At 39.9% G+C, this 17863-nt stretch overlaps 2 protein-coding genes across 10 annotated transcripts in view; one reads left to right on the forward strand and one right to left on the reverse strand.

Moving 5' to 3' along the window:
* The first annotated feature begins 296 nt into the window (after positions 1 to 296).
* Positions 297 to 9109, forward strand: zranb1a (zinc finger, RAN-binding domain containing 1a). Its single transcript, XM_077551197.1, has 10 exons — positions 297 to 672; positions 1810 to 2654; positions 4907 to 5094; positions 5401 to 5554; positions 5646 to 5717; positions 5800 to 5998; positions 6077 to 6197; positions 7147 to 7276; positions 7343 to 7575; positions 8439 to 9109. Exons 2-10 carry the CDS (start codon positions 1820 to 1822, stop codon positions 8652 to 8654), a joined length of 2148 nt encoding a protein of 715 aa, XP_077407323.1. The 5' UTR covers positions 297 to 672; positions 1810 to 1819; the 3' UTR covers positions 8655 to 9109.
* Positions 9110 to 9579: 470 nt separating this feature from the next.
* Positions 9580 to 17863, reverse strand: part of ctbp2l (C-terminal binding protein 2, like) — a 58417-nt gene continuing 50133 nt past the window's right edge. For 5 of the 9 annotated variants that reach the window (XM_077551178.1, XM_077551179.1, XM_077551174.1 and 2 more), the window contains 5 exons: positions 14750 to 14964; positions 13854 to 13984; positions 13641 to 13768; positions 13431 to 13548; positions 9580 to 10606 (listed from right to left, as the gene is read on the reverse strand). In XM_077551178.1, the coding sequence (XP_077407304.1) occupies positions 10423 to 10606; positions 13431 to 13548; positions 13641 to 13768; positions 13854 to 13984; positions 14750 to 14964 (776 nt within the window). In that variant the 3' untranslated portion in view covers positions 9580 to 10422. Of the gene's footprint in view, positions 10607 to 11957; positions 12033 to 13430; positions 13549 to 13640; positions 13769 to 13853; positions 13985 to 14749; positions 14965 to 17863 lie in introns of all 9 variants that reach the window. The other 4 variants (XM_077551180.1, XM_077551175.1, XM_077551176.1 and 1 more) reach the window with 3 other exon arrangements.

The raw sequence follows: 17863 nt of genomic DNA on the forward strand, positions 1-17863 counted from the left end.
CATATTGTATAATACTACTCACTGGACCCGACTTTACTTTTTATAAATGTATTTGTATAATATATATACACTAAAGCATACATTTAAAAAAAATACTTGTAATTTACAGTAAGGGTTATTCATACAAAACAAAAACTTTTAAAACTCAACCAGTGAACAGTGGCTTCCTCGAAAATACAAATGTCCCAGTACACATGAACGCCTCGTGACTTTCTGTTCTTCTGTCTTTCTCCTGACGCAGCCGTGAACGCAACGCCGTTGTCTTCCTGCTCTCGTCCAATCACAGCCAGCGCTAGTCCAGCTGATTGGTGACGTCACCGGGCCTAGCGTTTATTTTAGCTCAGACTGGGCTCTAGTCTCTGCGTCGCCGCCATTAAATCACACAGTCTGGGGCCATGTAAAAAAACCAAAACAAAACAACAACAACAACAACCGAACACTAAACAGCAAAATAAACGAAAGTCGAGGCTACTGACACAGGCCCGGCCGACGGACGGGTTGTTTCTTCCACGGAGTGGGGAACGTGTCTGTCGAGGTAAACATGAGAGAGGACAAAAGGCGTTTTATTACGTGGATAGATTTGACCGAGCAGTAGTAGGCGGAGGAAGAAGGGGATCGCACAAGAAGAAGACAGGTTTGTTGTGATTTTCACAGCAACACTTTCAGGAGACGGTAAGATATTGGCACACTTCAAGAATACTATAAAAAATATTTGGACCGTGTCATGGCGAAATGCGTCGTCAGGTTAGCTTAGTATGCTAAGACGGCTAGCTCACTAGCCATCGTAGTGTTTAAACATTACATGGGCTGTCAAACTCATTTTCGTCGCTGGCAGCGTCATAATATTATTTGTTTGGGACATTTGAAAACATAGTTAAAAACATGGTTCTGGTTCACCCCAGAGAGTAATCATGAAGTGAAATCCATACGTCTTGTAACTTCACCGAATTACAGAATGTAAACACAATTACTCAGCATTTCATTCTTGGTGTTTCCAACAAATTTAATTTGAAACAAGAGTTCGTTGAAAATGTTAGCAACCAAGTATATAAGCACTGTTGATAAAATTATGTCAGGGGATTTGGTGATTTAACAATTGCGTGTAATTTCTACACAAAGTGCTAACGCTCAACATTTCTGCCGACGAAAGAATGCATTCGTTTAGCAAGAAGCAACAAGTAGACTATTTGTTTTTGTGGTTGACAAAAATTGATGCGACTGGCTGGATCTGGTCCCGGAGCCTTGACTTGACACGTGACATAAACGGTCACAAAAAATATTTTATCGCGGCAAAATGTTTCACAGAGCTACTTGTATATATATTGTATGTGTCGTGTTATTAAGTAGCCTCTTGTTTTTCTGTGATTTACTAAGCCAGGTGTGTCAAACTCATTGTTGATGTGACACTGGCTACATTGTGCTTATGGTTTCCGTCAGGGGCTCAAAATGACTCTGGTTGCTAAGGGATGGAAACTTCACGGTACATTTGTTGGAAGTTTCCGGTATGTTAAGATGGGGTATTTGGGGAATATTGCAAATTGAAAAGTGTCCTTTGGAATTATGGCAATTTAGTGGAAAGGGACCCTATAAAAGCATCAATTGCTGACCAAAAATCGAAAGTGATGTAATGTTACCATTTACAGGGATCTTTTAGTCATCGCAGTGGTATACAGACATTGAAAAACTTCATTATATTCTAATGTATCTTTGAATCTGTTATAATTTTGCTACAGATTTTAGAAGTAGACCTACATGATTTTCTTTAACAGGCCACACATAAAGACTAATTTCTGCTCCGCTCCGCCGCAGGTGATCCACAATGACAGACCCGGGAGAGAAATGGGCCTGTGACTACTGCACCTACGAGAACTGGCTCTCCGCCACCAAGTGCACCATGTGCCGCGCTCTCAGGTCCCGGGGTCCCATCATCACGGAGGAGCCGTACAAGAGCCGGCCCGACTTGGACCGGGCGCGCCGCCCCTGGGACCTCCCCGCCAGCGAGGGCGGCAGCGGCAGCCTCCTCATCTGCCCGGACTCCAGCGCCAGGCCCCGCGTTCGGCCGGCCAGCATGGCGGAGATCGCCACCAAGTGGTCCTGCCACATGTGCACCTACCTGAACTGGCCCCGAGCCGTCCGCTGCACGCAATGTCTGTGCCAGCGCCCGAAAAGCAGCAGCCCCGCCGAGTCGCCCCACGCGTCCGGCTGCCGCCCGGCGCCGCCCCACTCTCCCGTGGACCCATGTGAGGAATACAATGACCGCAACCGCCTCAACACGCGCCAGCAGTACTGGACATGCTCCTCGTGCACTTACCAGAACTCGCCCATTACGCTCACGTGCGTGGTGTGCGACCACCCGCAGGCCATCAAGTTGGCCGCCCCGTCCGCCGAGCGCTCGCCCGTCATCAACGAGCAGGACCGGGCGCGGTGGAGGGTCGGCGTGGGCAGCTGCGGCACCAGCGTGGGTCCTCTGGGCCAGAGGAGGTCGCCTCCTTTGGCCAAGAGGGAGGACAACATCCAAATGGACTTCCAAAGGATCGAGCTGGCGGCGGCAGGCGTGAGCGGCAAAGAGGAGCAGGAGATGGACTTCAAGAAGCTCAAGCAGATACGGAACCGCATGAGGAAAACGGACTGGCTGTTTCTCAGCGCCTGTGCCGGTGAGTTGGTCTCTTATTTGGACCACATGCCAGCCTCTATTATGATCCCACTTTTTTTTTGGGGGGGGGGGGTGCTGCTGCAGTAAAACAGGCCAAAATCCAAATGCTGGCCTATTTGGTTTCAACAATCAACAGAGTGTAAAAACTAGTCTTAAGTTAAGATTTAAACATTTCTATAAGTAGATGCTCTAATTTCCATGAGTAATATCAACACAAGCATCTGGTGTGACAAACAAAATGCATTTTGATCATTTCCATTCCTCAGTGATCAGAACGGTACGAGCTGCTCATGTTTGCAAATGAGAATTAGTTCTCAAACATTTTTACCTGCTTAAATAAAGGTGTTTTTTTTTAAATTAAAAAAGAAGAAGCTGTTACTCAATTTGAGCCCTGATTTATTGATCCAGATTTTTGGGGGGGGGGACTCATTTGTGTTGCTTGTCAAAGTCAAACTTGTTGCGTCGGGTGGCGACAGACGGCGTACGACACAGTATGACCCGAGCCCTTTATGGCTCCGACTGAAGAGGGCCTTTGAAGAGCGAAGAGGGGGCGCTGGGTGGCCCAGCTGCTGGCGATGAATGAGCCCGTCTGGGCATCGGCAGAGCGGCCGCAAGGTCCTCCTGGATGGCACTCAACCCCCACCCCCCACCCTTTCCTTGTAAACACCACCAAAATAGACTCCAAGGGGAAAAACCCCGAAGGTGTCACATGACCACCGAGCCTTCCTCATGACTTTTGCCCTCTTTTGCTTGGAAGCGGTCATATAGTAAAATCATTGACCTCAGTTGTAGGGCTGGCTGATAAAAAAACAACAACAAAAAAAACAATAGTGCATGTTTGAAAATCCACAAAATTGTCCGACACATTTGCAGTAGGCAAGAAAATCTGTCGTTCTCTTTTCTTCTATGGTTTTAGGAACGGCGCCAACTATTTCTGACACTGCGCCACCCTGTCAACTTTCATAACTAATCCAATACCGGTCAGATAATAATCATGTTGGAGCCTGAAAACCTTTTGACAAAAAAAAAAAAAGGTCTGCCCTGGGGTTAGTGATAGAAAAAAAAAAATTCAGTTTCATGTATAGTGTACAACTTCAAAAGCAAATTCTGTAATACGCATGCCAGGCCAGTAGTCGGCGATATCATTTTTCTGCAGCTGACTTTTTGACCCACAAGCCATTTTCTACAACACTGTATTGCCTTAAATGTAAGTTTAGTTCGGCTCTGTGTTCTTTAGAATGACCGCGGCATCCATTTTGTAACGTATGACATCACCTCCTATCAACCAGGAAGTAAGCTGCCAAACTCGCCAGCACACAAATGCGAACGTTCCGCAATGTTTCCTCATGTTTGTTGACAGTCAGTCAACCTTGGCAGAGACCACCGTTCTAGTTACTGTTTGGCTTCATTTCATGTCAGGTCACACACGCACACAAAAGTTGCACTCTCCGAGGTTCCCGGCAGTACAGGAAGTGTCCGGCGCCTTCGGGGGCGGCCGAGCACTTCCTCAAGCAACGGCACAAATTCATCTGACCAGTTTCGAGGGTGGTCGAATGGCGTGACATGGCCTGAAAATAATATTTTAAAGGCGAGCTCAAATAGGTTTTATGCGGCCCCACGAGTCTAAATACGGTATTTGGGTTAATATTGCGTTAGTTGTTTATCAGTATCCGAAGGCGGCCATTTTGCCACTTGCTGTCGAGTGAAAATGACATCAATGTGGCTCAGGTCTCACAGCGCAGCTTCAGAAAACGGGTGAGCTGTGATTGGTCGTTACCTGAGCAACTGTGACGTCATCTTCAGTCGACAGCAAGTGGCAAAATGGCCGTCCCCTGAGATGGCTAAAAATGGTTTGATTTTGCTGCATCACTCATATTCCATAAATGTAATTTTAATCACAATGTCATGTTTAGACTAGTGAGGTCACGTAACATATTATTGTCAAGGAATGTTTCACGTTGACTTCCCCTTTAACTTTAAACTGACAAAGCTACGTAGCGGCCATGTTGGCGGGGGCAACTTTCCTATCAAAGGCAATGCATGGACATTGGAAAGCTTGCTCATTTCTCAACAGATTTTCATGAGGCTTACTTTTTTTTGAAAATGCCAAAATAAACGTGCTCATTTCTCAATTTGATTATGCCAAAACCACATTTGAGAAATGTGTCTTCCTGTGATTTATTTTGCAATGGTGGGTCACAAATGAGTATAAACATGTTTCTCTCTCTCTCTCTGTCTTTCTCGCTCCCGCAGGCGTGGTGGAAGGAGACCTGGCGACGGTGGAGGCGTACAAGTCGTCGGGCGGCGACATCGGCCGGCAACTGACCGCCGACGAGGTGCAGCTGCTCAACCGGGCGTCGGCGTTCGACGCGGGCTTCACGTTGGTGCACTTGGCCATTCGCTTCCAGCGGCAGGACATGCTCGCCGTCCTCCTCACCGAGGTACTGCGCTTGCTCGATGGCGTTTGCAGGCATTGGGGGCGCCATTTTGTGCTACAGAATAATGTAATGGAGGTCTGGGATTCTCAATCTAGTATGCAGGCTCCCTCTAGTGGTACACGAATGAATCACTCAATTAGATGGTGAAACAGCCTAATTGGTTGTAATTTTATTTTTATGTGGGGAAAAAAAAATCAGAAATCCACTCATAACTTGCCTATCTATACATAAAAAAAATAAAAATAATCAGAAGTCGTCCTGTGAGATGCATTGCAGTCGTTGACCACGCCCCCCCCCCCCCCCCCCCAGGTGAACCAGCAGGCGGCCAAGTGCATCCCGTCCATGGCGTGTCCCGAGCTGACGGAGCAGATCCGCCGGGAGATCGCCGCGTCGCTGCACCAGCGCAAAGGCGACTTTGCCTGCTACTTCCTCAGCGACCTGGTGACCTTCACGCTGCCCGCCGGTGACCGCCGCCCTCCATTTTGTCATCATGCCCTTTTTTCTTCCTATCCTCCCATCTTCTAACTCTGCCGCCCCCCCCCCCCCAACCTCAGATATCGAAGACCTGCCCCCGGCCGTCCAGGAGAAACTCTTTGATGAGGTTTTAGATCGGGACGTGCAGAAAGGTCGACCGACTTCACTCACTAACATTGGCGTCAAGATTTCTTTCTTTTTTCAAATCATCACCATCTTGTATGTCCCGCTTAGAACTGGAGGAGGAGTCGCCGGTCATCAACTGGTCGATGGAGCTGGGCACGCGTCTGGACAGCCGCCTGTACGCGCTGTGGAACCGCACGGCCGGGGACTGCCTGCTGGACTCGGTTCTGCAGGCCACGTGGGGCATCTACGACAAGGACTCGGTCCTGCGCAAGACGCTGCACGACAGCCTGCACGACTGCTCGCACTGGTCAGTTGCAAAAAAAAATCTGCGCAGTCGCCGTCCGACCGGATGTCGTGATTTTTTTTTTTTTTTTTGTGCGTTTAGGTTTTACACCCGCTGGAAGGAGTGGGAGTCGTGGTACTCGCAAAGCTTCGGTCTTCACTTCTCACTGCGGGAGGAGCAGTGGCAGGAGGACTGGGCCTTCATCTTGTCCCTGGCCAGCCAGGTGAGTCCCGTTGCATTGTGGGAACTTTCACGTCCTCTGGTTGGAGGGTTGTTATAGTTTTTGAAATGTTCATTATAGTTAGTAAATTAGGTTAATTTAAAAAAAAAAATGGTCAGGATGGCTGTTTTTTTTTTTTTTTTTTTTAAGAGAAAATATTTAGTAAAATGAAAAAAAAGTAACGCTTAGCGTTGCATTTAAACGAAAAAGCAGGCGAAAAGTCAAAAGCGCAAAATGGTCAGCTGGGGGTGACGTCATCTGAAGGTGCTTTTTTTATTGGTTGCTGCTGGATGACGTCACTTCTGAGTCACTCACTCAAACGTCCTTATTGAAATAAATATACTTAAATTTAAATTTAAAAACAACCCCAAAGGCTAATATTTTATTAGGATTTTTATTTTATTATTTTATTATTTTTATTTTATTATTTTTATTTTATTATTTTATTATTTTTATTTTATTTATTAAATTGATTCCCAAAGACCAAAACTAAGGACTTTTTCACTATATTTAGTTGTTGTTGGTTTTGTAAAGTTTTTTTTTTTTTAAAGCATTTTTTTTTTCTTTTTTTGGGGGAGAGAGCTCAGTATTGATCATTTGACATGTCATCATCATTGTTCTCCCTTTTTTATATATATATATATATATATATATATATTTTTATTTTTTTTTTAAATTTTTATGTGTGCGTGCGTGCGTGTAAAAAAAAAATAATCATAAAGCATTTTTTTAATCTTATTTTGTTAACGAAATTTATTGGGGAATTATAGTTATTATGTTAGTTTTAGTTAAATAAAATAACCTTGGTTGGAAGCTGGTGTGTGACACGGCAGTCATGTGACGGCCATTTTTCCCGTAAGATTAGCCTTAACGTGAAATGAGGCAAATCCTCACCGTGTGTGACGTCAGTTGAGATTTTTCTTCTTTTTTTTTTTTCTTTCCGTGGGTGCAGCCCGGGGCAAGCCTGGAGCAGACCCACATTTTCGTGCTGGCACACATCCTCCGCAGGCCCATCATCGTTTACGGCGTCAAATACTACAAAAGTTTCCGAGGGGAGACGTTAGGGTACACGCGATTTCAAGGTGAGCGAGCGAGCGAGCGCACACGCGGGACTTTTCTCCAATCTTCCGTCTGCTTGATTGATGCAGGCGTGTACCTGCCGCTGCTGTGGGAGCAGAGCTTCTGCTGGAAGAGCCCCATCGCGCTGGGCTACACGCGCGGCCACTTCTCTGCCCTGGTGGCCATGGAGAACGACGGCTACGGCGACAACCGCGGCGCCGGCGCCAACCTCAACACGGACGACGACGTCACCGTCACCTTCCTGCCGCTGGTGGACAGCGAGCGCAAGCTGCTGCACATCCACTTCCTGTCGGCGCAGGAGGTAACGGCAAAAACCTCAACGGCCAATAAAGACTGCTACCTTGGAACGAAACTAAAAAAAAAGATCATTGAAATCATGAGAGAGAGAGATTTGTGGTTTCAAGCTAGAAATCAGTCACTGCCAATTTTATGTTAAGTTGAAAGTGATTAATAAAGTAACTTCTAATCTATCACAGATACTTTTACAATTACTTTTGATTCAAGTAATCAAAATAAGTTACTTTTAAAGTCAAGTAATAGTAATTAAGTTACATTTAAAGCTTTTCAACTCAAGTAATCAGTAAAGTAACAGTTACTTTTAAAGTCAAGTAATTGGTAAATTAGTTACTTTAAAGTCAAGTAATCAGTAAAACAGTTACTTTTAAAGCCGTGTATTCAGTATTTAATTTACTTTTAAAATCAAGTAATTGGTAACTAAGTTACTTGTAAGTCAAGTATACAGTAAAACAGTTACTTTTAAAGCCAAGTATTCAGTATTTAAGTTACTTTTAAAATCAATTAATTCGTAACTAAGTTACTTTTAAGTCAAGTAATCAGTAAAACAGTTAATTTTAAAGCCAAGTATTCCGTATTTAAGTTACTTTTAAAATCAAGTAATTGGTAACTAAGTTACTTTTAAGTCAAGTAAAACAACAGTTACTTCCCAAAAGGCAAGTAATCAGTAATTAAGTTACTTTTAAAATCAAGTATCAGTAATGTAAGTTGCTTTTAAGTCAAGTAATCAGTAAAACAACAGTTACTTCCCAAAAGGCAAGTAATCAGTAATGTAAGTTACTTTAAAGTCAAATAATCGGTAAAGCAACAAAGTTACTTTTAAAGCCAAGTGTAATCCTGAAAGTAACTTATGGCGTCTTTTGTCCCCAGATGGGCAACGAGGAGCAGCAGGAGAAGCTGCTGCGCTCGTGGCTGGACTGCAGCGTGACGGACGGCGGCATGCTGGCCGCCATGCAGAAGAGCTCGCGCCGCCGCAACCACCCGCTGGTCACGCAGATGCTGGAGAAGTGGCTGGACACGTACCGGCAGATACGACCCTGCGCCGCGCTCTCCGACGGCGAGGAGGACGACGACGAAGACGAGTGAGTGACGCGTGCGGGGAAAAAAAAACAACCAAACAAATGTGGACACTGTCGCCAGGACTCTTTTCCCGCCTTCCCAGAATCTTTACAAGCGCATGTGTTGCGGGGGGGGGGGGGATCCTCGCGTCCACATTGTAGACATCCCAGTACTTATTATTTCATCATGAAGAAAACTGCACTCTTTTTTTTTTTTTTTTTGCCTGACGGACATTTAGCAGAGAACCCACCCCGACCCGTTTGGTCATTCTTGAAGCTATTTATTCTTTATTTTGTTTTGCACAGATTAATAGCTGCGTTCTGTGAGGGTGGGGAGATGGGAGGGGGGGGGGGGGCAGTTCACTGACATTTTTACGTTGTGACGTAGTAGTTGGGGAAGTGGCAACTGAGGACGGAAAGAGAGATGCAAACAATTTCTCTTTCCACACACTGCATTCATATGATTAAATTTGTTCACTTGCATCTTCACTTGTTTTCTCTCGTGTGCCTGACATCTGTTTCGGCGTTGATCCAGACCCCCCCCCCCCCCCTGAAATATTCAATAATCGAATGCAAATGTGAGCTTAATAATAAAAGACCTAGTGTCCAGATAAGAATTAATGCAACCAGCTACAATTTTATGCTCAAATATTTTTACAAATATATAAAAAAATAATAATATTGTTGAAGAAAAACTGTTAATTTCGTTTTCATCCAGGAAAAAAAAAAAAAGCCAAGTCTAAATCAAAATCCAACCTACAATATTATCATTCAGTATTATTATTCCATTTGAATAATGTAATATTAAATAAATGTTTACTTAAATTTGAATTATCATTTGCAGAAACATTCAAAAATACTTCAAATCAGGTCATCCAAATAGGACATTTTCACATCCTGCTGTACTGTGGCGCCCTCCTGTGGCCGCAAAATGAAACCACACAACTTGGAAACCAGCTCTTTTTTCTTTTCTTTTATTGGAACTGCACTGAATGCTAAATGTTCACCTGATACAAGAAACAAATACAAATACTCACGCTAAAAACAAAAGCGTACTTGCTGGGGGGGAGTGGGGGGGGGTGCTGCCTCGCTCTGCTATGATCGCCAAACTACGGACGGGAGTTTTCTGCTATTGCTTTTGACAAGAGGACAGGATGAAAATCGTAGAGCACAAGGAACATCCAACTAATCCGTAGCAGTCTAACAGGACAACTCGCCAAACACTGGAGAGACGTCAACTTTTTTTTTTCTCTTTAACTCATGGACAAAACTGCAAAAAGGAGGGGGGGAAAAAAGGCGGGTATTCCTGAGTCAAGTTTGTCGTCACCCTTTTTCTTTACATATCAAAATAACATTGGAATTAACAATCAAGTGCGTGATGTTTTTTTGTTTTTTTTCATTCATTGCTGCACTTGCTAATCGCTAATTGATTTTCAGCTCATTTTCTTTTCTAATTAGATTTTGAAGGAGGCCTAAACAACATGTACTAGTTACAGAAGATGGCAAGGTCAAAGGGCGGCAGCTCAGGGATAGAGAAGGGGTAAAAAAAATAAAATAATAATAATAAAAAGTGGGGGGTTGGTGATGCAGGTTCCCAAAACAAAGTCCGCAGTGGTTGGTATCCCCCCCCCCCCCACTCCACTAAAAAAAAAAATACAAACAAGATGTTGAAAAGTACAAATTCCACCGGAACCTGTTGGAATGGGGGCACTGTCTCTTGGTCCCGTTTGAAGTGGGGCGGTGATGGGCTGGAGAATGACGGGTGGGGGAGGGGGGTGGGGGGGTGATGGGGGGTGCTATTGCTCGGTGAGGTGCTCTCTGGGCTCGCCGTGTTTGGAAGGCTGATTGGGCGACGGGGCCTGCGACGGGTGGGTACCGGAGGGCAGGGTGTGGGCGATGGGAACCCCACCGGGTACCAGGCCCTCTAGCGCCCCGGCGAGACCGCCCGGGGCCACGCCCACCACGCCTGGCGGGTATCTGCTGGAAGGCAGAAGGACGGAGAACACGTCACAAAACGGCACGATTTAAATGGGGAAAAAAAGAAGAGGAGGAAACTTTTATTTCCTTTTTTTTTAATGCTAGTCATTACATATGAATAAAATGCTCAAGTCAATTACTGAAATTAACATTTAATTACTACTTATAATTATTAAAAAATTCCAATTTACTTTTGACAATCTAACATAAAAAAAGAACAGTACAATTGATCATTTTTATACTTTAAAAATTAACAAAACGTTTTCATAAATGGAAAAACAAGTATTAGAATTGTCACATTTTAAAGCTACAAGATTCCTAGAAAAAATATAAACCCCCTTAAAAAAATAATAATTTTAACCTATTCAATGCTAAGCCAACAAAATGTGTATTATGTCCTATTAAAAGCATCCATATTCATAATTTGAACATTTTTTTACTTTTTTTTCCCCTTTTCAAATTATTAAAAAAAAAATCTTTGGGAGTTAAATGTTTATTCGACAACAAAAATGTGTGGAATAAAAAAAAAAAATCACTAAATAGTTCTAAGATTTGAAATAAATTCAACATAATTTCATTTATATTATTTCTAGAAATGTTCTAATTTAAAATGTGTAAGCAATGACACACAAGTGCAAGAGTTGTTTGGGAAATCGTGAACGGTTCTACTTGAAGTTTGACTGCAAATGCTGCATTCGAGGAAGGTGGGAAGTCAGACTTTTCTGTTACAGTATTGTGAAATCGATTGGGCGAAGGTAAAAAAAAAAAAAAGACGGACCCCCCCCCCCCCCTAAAAACAAAGACCATGAATGGTAGAACATAATTTACACATTAGAAAGATGATTTATTATAACATGAATTGAGTTATTTAAAATACGTAAAAAAATATCCGACTTCCCAGCATCCTCAAATGCAGCGTAAGGTGAGCATAGAGGGAGGGAGGGGTTTCGTGAGGACCGCCCACCCCCGAATCAGACTGCAGCCGTACCGTCAAAAAGAAGAATGCAGTTTACGTTCATTGCAGAATTGCAAAATGCACAAACAAGTTCTGAGACGGAACCAAACGGCACAAGGTAAGCTCTTTTTTTTAATTATAATTCTCAATGTTTCAATTTTTTTCCTCGCATAGCCAAGTTTGTTCTTGACCAGTTAGCAGAGCAGCCAACACAGCTAGCATGCCAAAATGCTAACTGTCATTAGAATAATAATAACATAACTAAAACCTTTCAAATTCTGCAATGACTCATATGTCCACTAGGGGGTGCGGTTGGAGCATCTGTGGGAAGGGATGAAGACACACACACACACACACACAGGTGGGTGTCGTTCTAGTATTCCCTCCCGGTGCATTTACCTGCTCCCCATCTAGGCATTTATTTTGTCTTGGGGAACGCCGGAAGCGACGGGCGGCAGTGTTTGGTTGATGTGGCTGCGTGGAACGACAACAACGACCACAATGCGGACGTCAACATGGTAGAGCACAACATACTCGCAACCTCTCACGCACACACGACAGACAAATGCCTTACTATACGTCATGTCATTTTTTGGTCTTAAAAATAAAGAAAGCGTTAGCCCTAAAAAAAAAACATCTGAAAAAGCCTTATTTTACATCATGACATTTTTTGTCAAAAAAAATCAGAAAAAGCTTTTTTTTTTATCTAAAAAAAAATCAGAAAAAACTTTATTTTACATCATGACATTTTTTGTCAAAAAATGTTGTTTTTTTTAAATCTAAAGAAAAATCAGAAAAAAGCCTTATTTTACATCATGACATTTTTTGTCAAAAAAAATCAGAAAAAGCTTTTTTTTTTATCTAAAAAAAATCAGAAAAAACTTTATTTTACATCATGACATTTTTTGTCAAAAAAAACTTTTTTTAAATCTAAAGAAAAATCTGAAAAAAGCCTTATTTTACATCATGACATTTTTTGTCCAAAAAAATCTGAAAAAGCTTTTTTTTTATCTAAAAAAAATCAGAAAAAACTTTATTTTACATCATGACATTTTTTGTCAAAAAATGTTTTTTTTTTAAATCTAAAGAAAAATCTGAAAAAAGCCTTATTTTACATCATGACATTTTTTGTCAAAAAAAATCAGAAAAAGCTTTTTTTTTATCTAAAAAAAAATCAGAAAAAAAATTATTTTACATCATGACATTTTTTGTCAAAAAAAACTTTTTTTTAAATCTAAAGAAAAATCTGAAAAAAGCCTTATTTTACATCATGACATTTTTTGTCAAAAAAGCTTTTTTTTTAAATCTAAAAAAAAATCTGAAAAAAGCCTTATTTTACATCATGACATTTTTTGTCAAAAAAAAAACAGAAAAAGCTTTTTTTTTTATCTAAAAAAAATCTGAAAAAACTTTTTTACATCATGACATTTTTTGTCAAAAAAAGCTTTTTTTTTTTAATCTAAAAAAAAATCTGAAAAAAAGCCTTATTTTACATCATGACATTTTTTTGTCAAAAAAAATTGAAAAAAACATTTTTTTTGTCTAAAAAAGATCCCAAAAATCTGAAAAAAGCTTAACTATATACATCATGTTTTTAAACCTTAATTTTATACATTGTTATTTTTAAGTCTTAAGTCTCACAAAATGTTGACGATGATGATGAGAAAGGCCTTTTTTTTTTTTAGATGACAGAAAGACTAACCAGTCCGTTTATTTTATTAAGAGGTGTTTAAAGCATTTTTAAACAATGAGTGTGAAACATGTAAATAAATCAACAAAATCGGTCTATTTGCGTAAGAGCTTTTTTTTTTTTTTTTTTTGAATATTGTTTCATTTTTTCTTTCCATTTTTTCGGGGCAGGGGGGAGGTCACCTGTAGGCGGCACCGTTGAGCTCAGGGTGAACGGCAGGTTGGTCCATGACGGCCCAGGGCGCCGTGGTGACAAAGAACTCCTTGTTGACGCAGTTTCGTAAGCTGTCCGGGATGCGTCCTAAAAGGAAAGGAAAGGAAGCGTTTGCTTTGCTGCAGCCTGCTAGAGCAAGCGCGCCCGAGCGAGCGCGCCGCGGGCGGCGCTCCACCTACCCGTGATGGCTCTTCGGATCTCGGTGGCGGCGGCCTCCCTCATTTCCAGAGACGCCTGCTCGCTGTACCAGGCCGTGTGAGGCGTGCAGATCAGGTTGGGGGCGTCTTTCAGGGGGCCTTGAGCAAAACTGAACACAAACAGGAAAAGCACATGACACTTTAAACAGGGGTGTGTAGACTTTTTTTTTTTTAAGTATTTTTTGCAGGCCTGACCTGAAGGGCTCGGTCTCATGGACGTCCAAGGCGGCTCCACGTATCCGGCCCTCCTTCAGGGCCTGGGCCAGGGCCTTCTCATCCACCAGACCGCCCCGGGCTGTGTTCACCAGGAACGCTCCCTGACGCATCTGACACACGGAACGCACACAAAACAAAAGATACAAGGATTCAAAAAGTTGTTCTACTTGTCCTGCAGTTCCCTCAACTCCCCAGCAGGCGTCACTCTGCTCATATGGCTAAACACATACAAAACATGACACAAAAATATATTTAAAAAATAAATAAATAAGTGGAAATGAAATATAAAAATATTAGACTATAATAAAAATGGTTAGCTGAGGAATTAGACATCTAGATAATGCAAAAATAATTGGGAAAAACAAAGTTTGGATAAAAAAATTCCCCCCAAATTTGATGAACTTTAGTCAGGGAAAATATTCAGACAAAATAATAAAAAAATATAAATAATAAATACATAGTAAAAATGTTGCTGCAAAAATTAGAAATATTACCCAACACATGGCAAAAAAAAAAGCAGGTTAAAAAAATATACAAAATATTACACACACACAAAAGACCATTTTAAAGATGAAACAAAATATATCAAGAGTACAATATGTAGAAAACGCAATTTGAATCCGAGATGGCTTTATGCGTCACTAAATAAATTTTTCATGCATATTTTAAAATGTTGACTCATGTTTTTGAGAAAAAATTCATCTAGAAAAGTTTGTCTGATTTAAAAAAAATAAATAAAAATGTTGAAGTGTAATTTTGGTTAAAAATACCAAAATATGAAATCCCAAATATAGTACAAAAAAATAATAATCCAAAAGTAGATTATGAAAATAAATAAAAGATACCAGCTCGAAAGAGTGTGACGTAACGTGCACCTGTTTGATGGTGAAGTCGTTGATGAGGTGATGGTTGTGCTCGTTGAGGTTGCAGTGCAGGGAGACGCAGTCGCTCTGGTAGAGGAGGTCCTGCAGCGTGTAGACGCGCTGCACGCCCAGCGAGCGCTCCAGCCCGTCTTGCAGGTACGGGTCGTAGAACAGCACGTTGAAGCCGAACACCTTGGCACGCACCGCCACCGCCTGCCCCGAACGACCTGACGACCACAGCGGGGGAGTGACAACGCCAGACTGTTAGCTGCGCCACTTGAGCAGTTAGCTTGTAACCTCGTTAGCATGTGTTTTCAATGTGACTTTATAGGGGATTAAAAAAAGCTCTGAAAAAAGCCTGTCATTTGTCATTTTTTTGTCTAAAAAAAAAAAATCTGATAAAGGCTTACTATACATCGTGTCGTTTTTTTGTCAAAATTTTTTTGGGGGGAAAAAGCCTCACTACACTTCATGTTGATTTTTTGTCAAAAAAATTTTGGGGGGGGGGGGGGTGGAAAGCCTTACTAAAAAAAATCTGAAAAAAGCCTCACTACACATGTCGATTTTTTGTCAAAAAAATTTGGGGGGAAAAAAGCCTTACTAAAAAAAAATCTGAAAAAAACCTCACTACACATCATGTCGTTTTTTTGTCAAAGTTTTTGGGGGGGAAAAGCCTTACTACACTTCATGTCGATTTTTTGTCCCCAAAAAATTGGGGGGAAAAAAGCCTCACTACTACACATGTCGTTTTTTTGTCAAAATTTTTTTTGGGGGGAAAAAGCCTTACTAAAAAAATCTGGAAAAAGCCTCACTACACATCATGTCGATTTTTTGTCTAAAAAATTTGGGAGGGGGGGGGGGGGAGCCTTACTAAAAAAATCTGGAAAAAACCTCACTACACTTCATGTCGATTTTTTGCCCAAAAATTTTTTGGGGAAAAAAGCTTTACTAAAAAAAATCTGAAAAAAGCCTCGCTACACATGTCGTTTTTTTTTCAAAATTTTTTTTGGGGGGAAAAAGCCTTACTAAAAAAATATGGAAAAAGCCTCACTACACATCATGTCATTTTTTTGTCAAAAAAAAATGAAAAAGCCTTACTATATTCATGTCACATCATGTCATTTTTTTGGTCTAAAAAAAATCTCACTACACGTCATTATTTTGTCTAAAAAAATGAAAAAGCCTTACTATACATAATGTCATTTTTTGGGTCTAAAAAAAATCTGAAAAAAAAAGGCTTATCACCATGTCATTTTTTTTGGTCTAAAAAAAATTATGAAAAAGCCTTACTATATATACATCACATCATTTTTTTGGTCTAAAAAAAATCTGAAAAAAAAAAGGCTTACTATACCTTCATGTCGTTATTTTTTTGTCTAAAAAAAGGGCCTTACTATACATAATGTCATATTTTTGTTCTAAAAAAAATCTGGAAAAAAAAACCCTCACTACACGTCATTTTTTTGGTCTAAAAAAAGGGCCCAAAAAAAAATCTGAAAAAAAAACCCCATACCATCATGTTATTATTTTTTGTCTAAAAAAAGGGCCTTACATACATAATGTCATATTTTTGTTCTAAAAAAAATCTGAAACCCCCCCCTCACTACACGTCATTTTTTTGTGGAAAAAAGGGCTTACTACACATCATGTCATTTTTTTGGTAAAAAAAAAAATCTGAAAAAAAAAAAAAGGCTTACCATCATGTCATTTTTTTGGTAAAAAAAAAATCTGAAAAAAAAAAGGCTTACTATACCATCATGTCGTTATTTTTTGGTCTAAAAAAAGGGCCTTACTATAGATCAAGTCATTTTTTTGGTTAAAAAAAAATCAGAAAAAAAAAAGGCTTACTATACACAGCATGTCATATTTTTGTTCTAAAAAAAAATCGGGAAAAAAAAACCCTCACTACACGTCATTTTTTTGTCCAAAAAAAAAAGTGGAAAAAAAGGCTTACTACATACACATCATGTCATTTTTTTGGTAAAAAAAAAATCTGAAAAAAAAAAAGGCTTACTATACCATCATGTCGTTATTTTTTGGTCTAAAAAAAGGGCCTTACTATAGATCATGTCATTTTTTTGGTTATAAAAAAAAATCTGAAAAAAAAGGCTTACTATACACATCATGTCATATTTTTGTTCTAAAAAAAATCGGGGAAAAAAAACCCTCACTACACGTCATTTTTTTGTCAAAAAAAAAAGTGGAAAAAAAAAGGCTTACTACACATCATGTCATTTTTTTGGTAAAAAAAAAAATCTGAAAAAAAAAAAGGCTTACTATAGATCATGTCATTTTTTTGTTTAAAAAAAAAAAAAGGCTTACTATACACATCATGTCATACTTTTGTTCTAAAAAAAATCGGGAAAAAAACCCCTCACTACATGTCATTTTTTTGTCAAAAAAAAAGTGGAAAAAAAGGCTTACTACACATCATGTCATTTTTTTGGTTAAAAAAAAAATCAGAAAAAAAAAAGGCTTACTATACACATCATGTCATATTTTTGTTCTAAAAAAAATCGGGGAAAAAAAACCCTCACTACACGTCATTTTTTTTGTCAAAAAAAAAAGTGGAAAAAAAAGGCTTACTACACATCATGTCATTTTTTTGGTAAAAAAAAAAATCTGAAAAAAAAGGCTTACTATAGATCATGTCATTTTTTTGGTTAAAAAAAATCTAAAAAAAAAAGGCTTACTATACACATCATGTCATATTTTTGTTCTAAAAAAAATCGGAAAAAAAAAACCCTCACTACACGTCATTTTTTTGTCAAAAAAAAAAGTGGAAAAAAAGGCTTACTACACATCATGTCATTTTTTTGGTAAAAAAAAAAATCTGAAAAAAAAAGGCTTACTATACATCATGTCATTTTTTTGGTAAAAAAAAAAATCTGAAAAAAAAAAAGGCTTACTATACCATCATGTCGTTATTTTTTGGTCTAAAAAAAGGCTTACTATACACATCATGTCATATTTTTGTTCTAAAAAAAATCTGGAAAAAAAACCCTCACTACACGTCATTTTTTTGTCAAAAAAATATGAAAAAGCCTTACTTAAAAATATTCTCACCCCCCCCCAAAAAAAAAAAAAAATAAAAAAAAAAAAATAAAAAAATAAAAAAAATATATA

Source organism: Vanacampus margaritifer, chromosome 18, assembly GCF_051991255.1.
Source record: "Vanacampus margaritifer isolate UIUO_Vmar chromosome 18, RoL_Vmar_1.0, whole genome shotgun sequence".
Lineage (NCBI taxonomy): Eukaryota > Metazoa > Chordata > Actinopteri > Syngnathiformes > Syngnathidae > Vanacampus > Vanacampus margaritifer.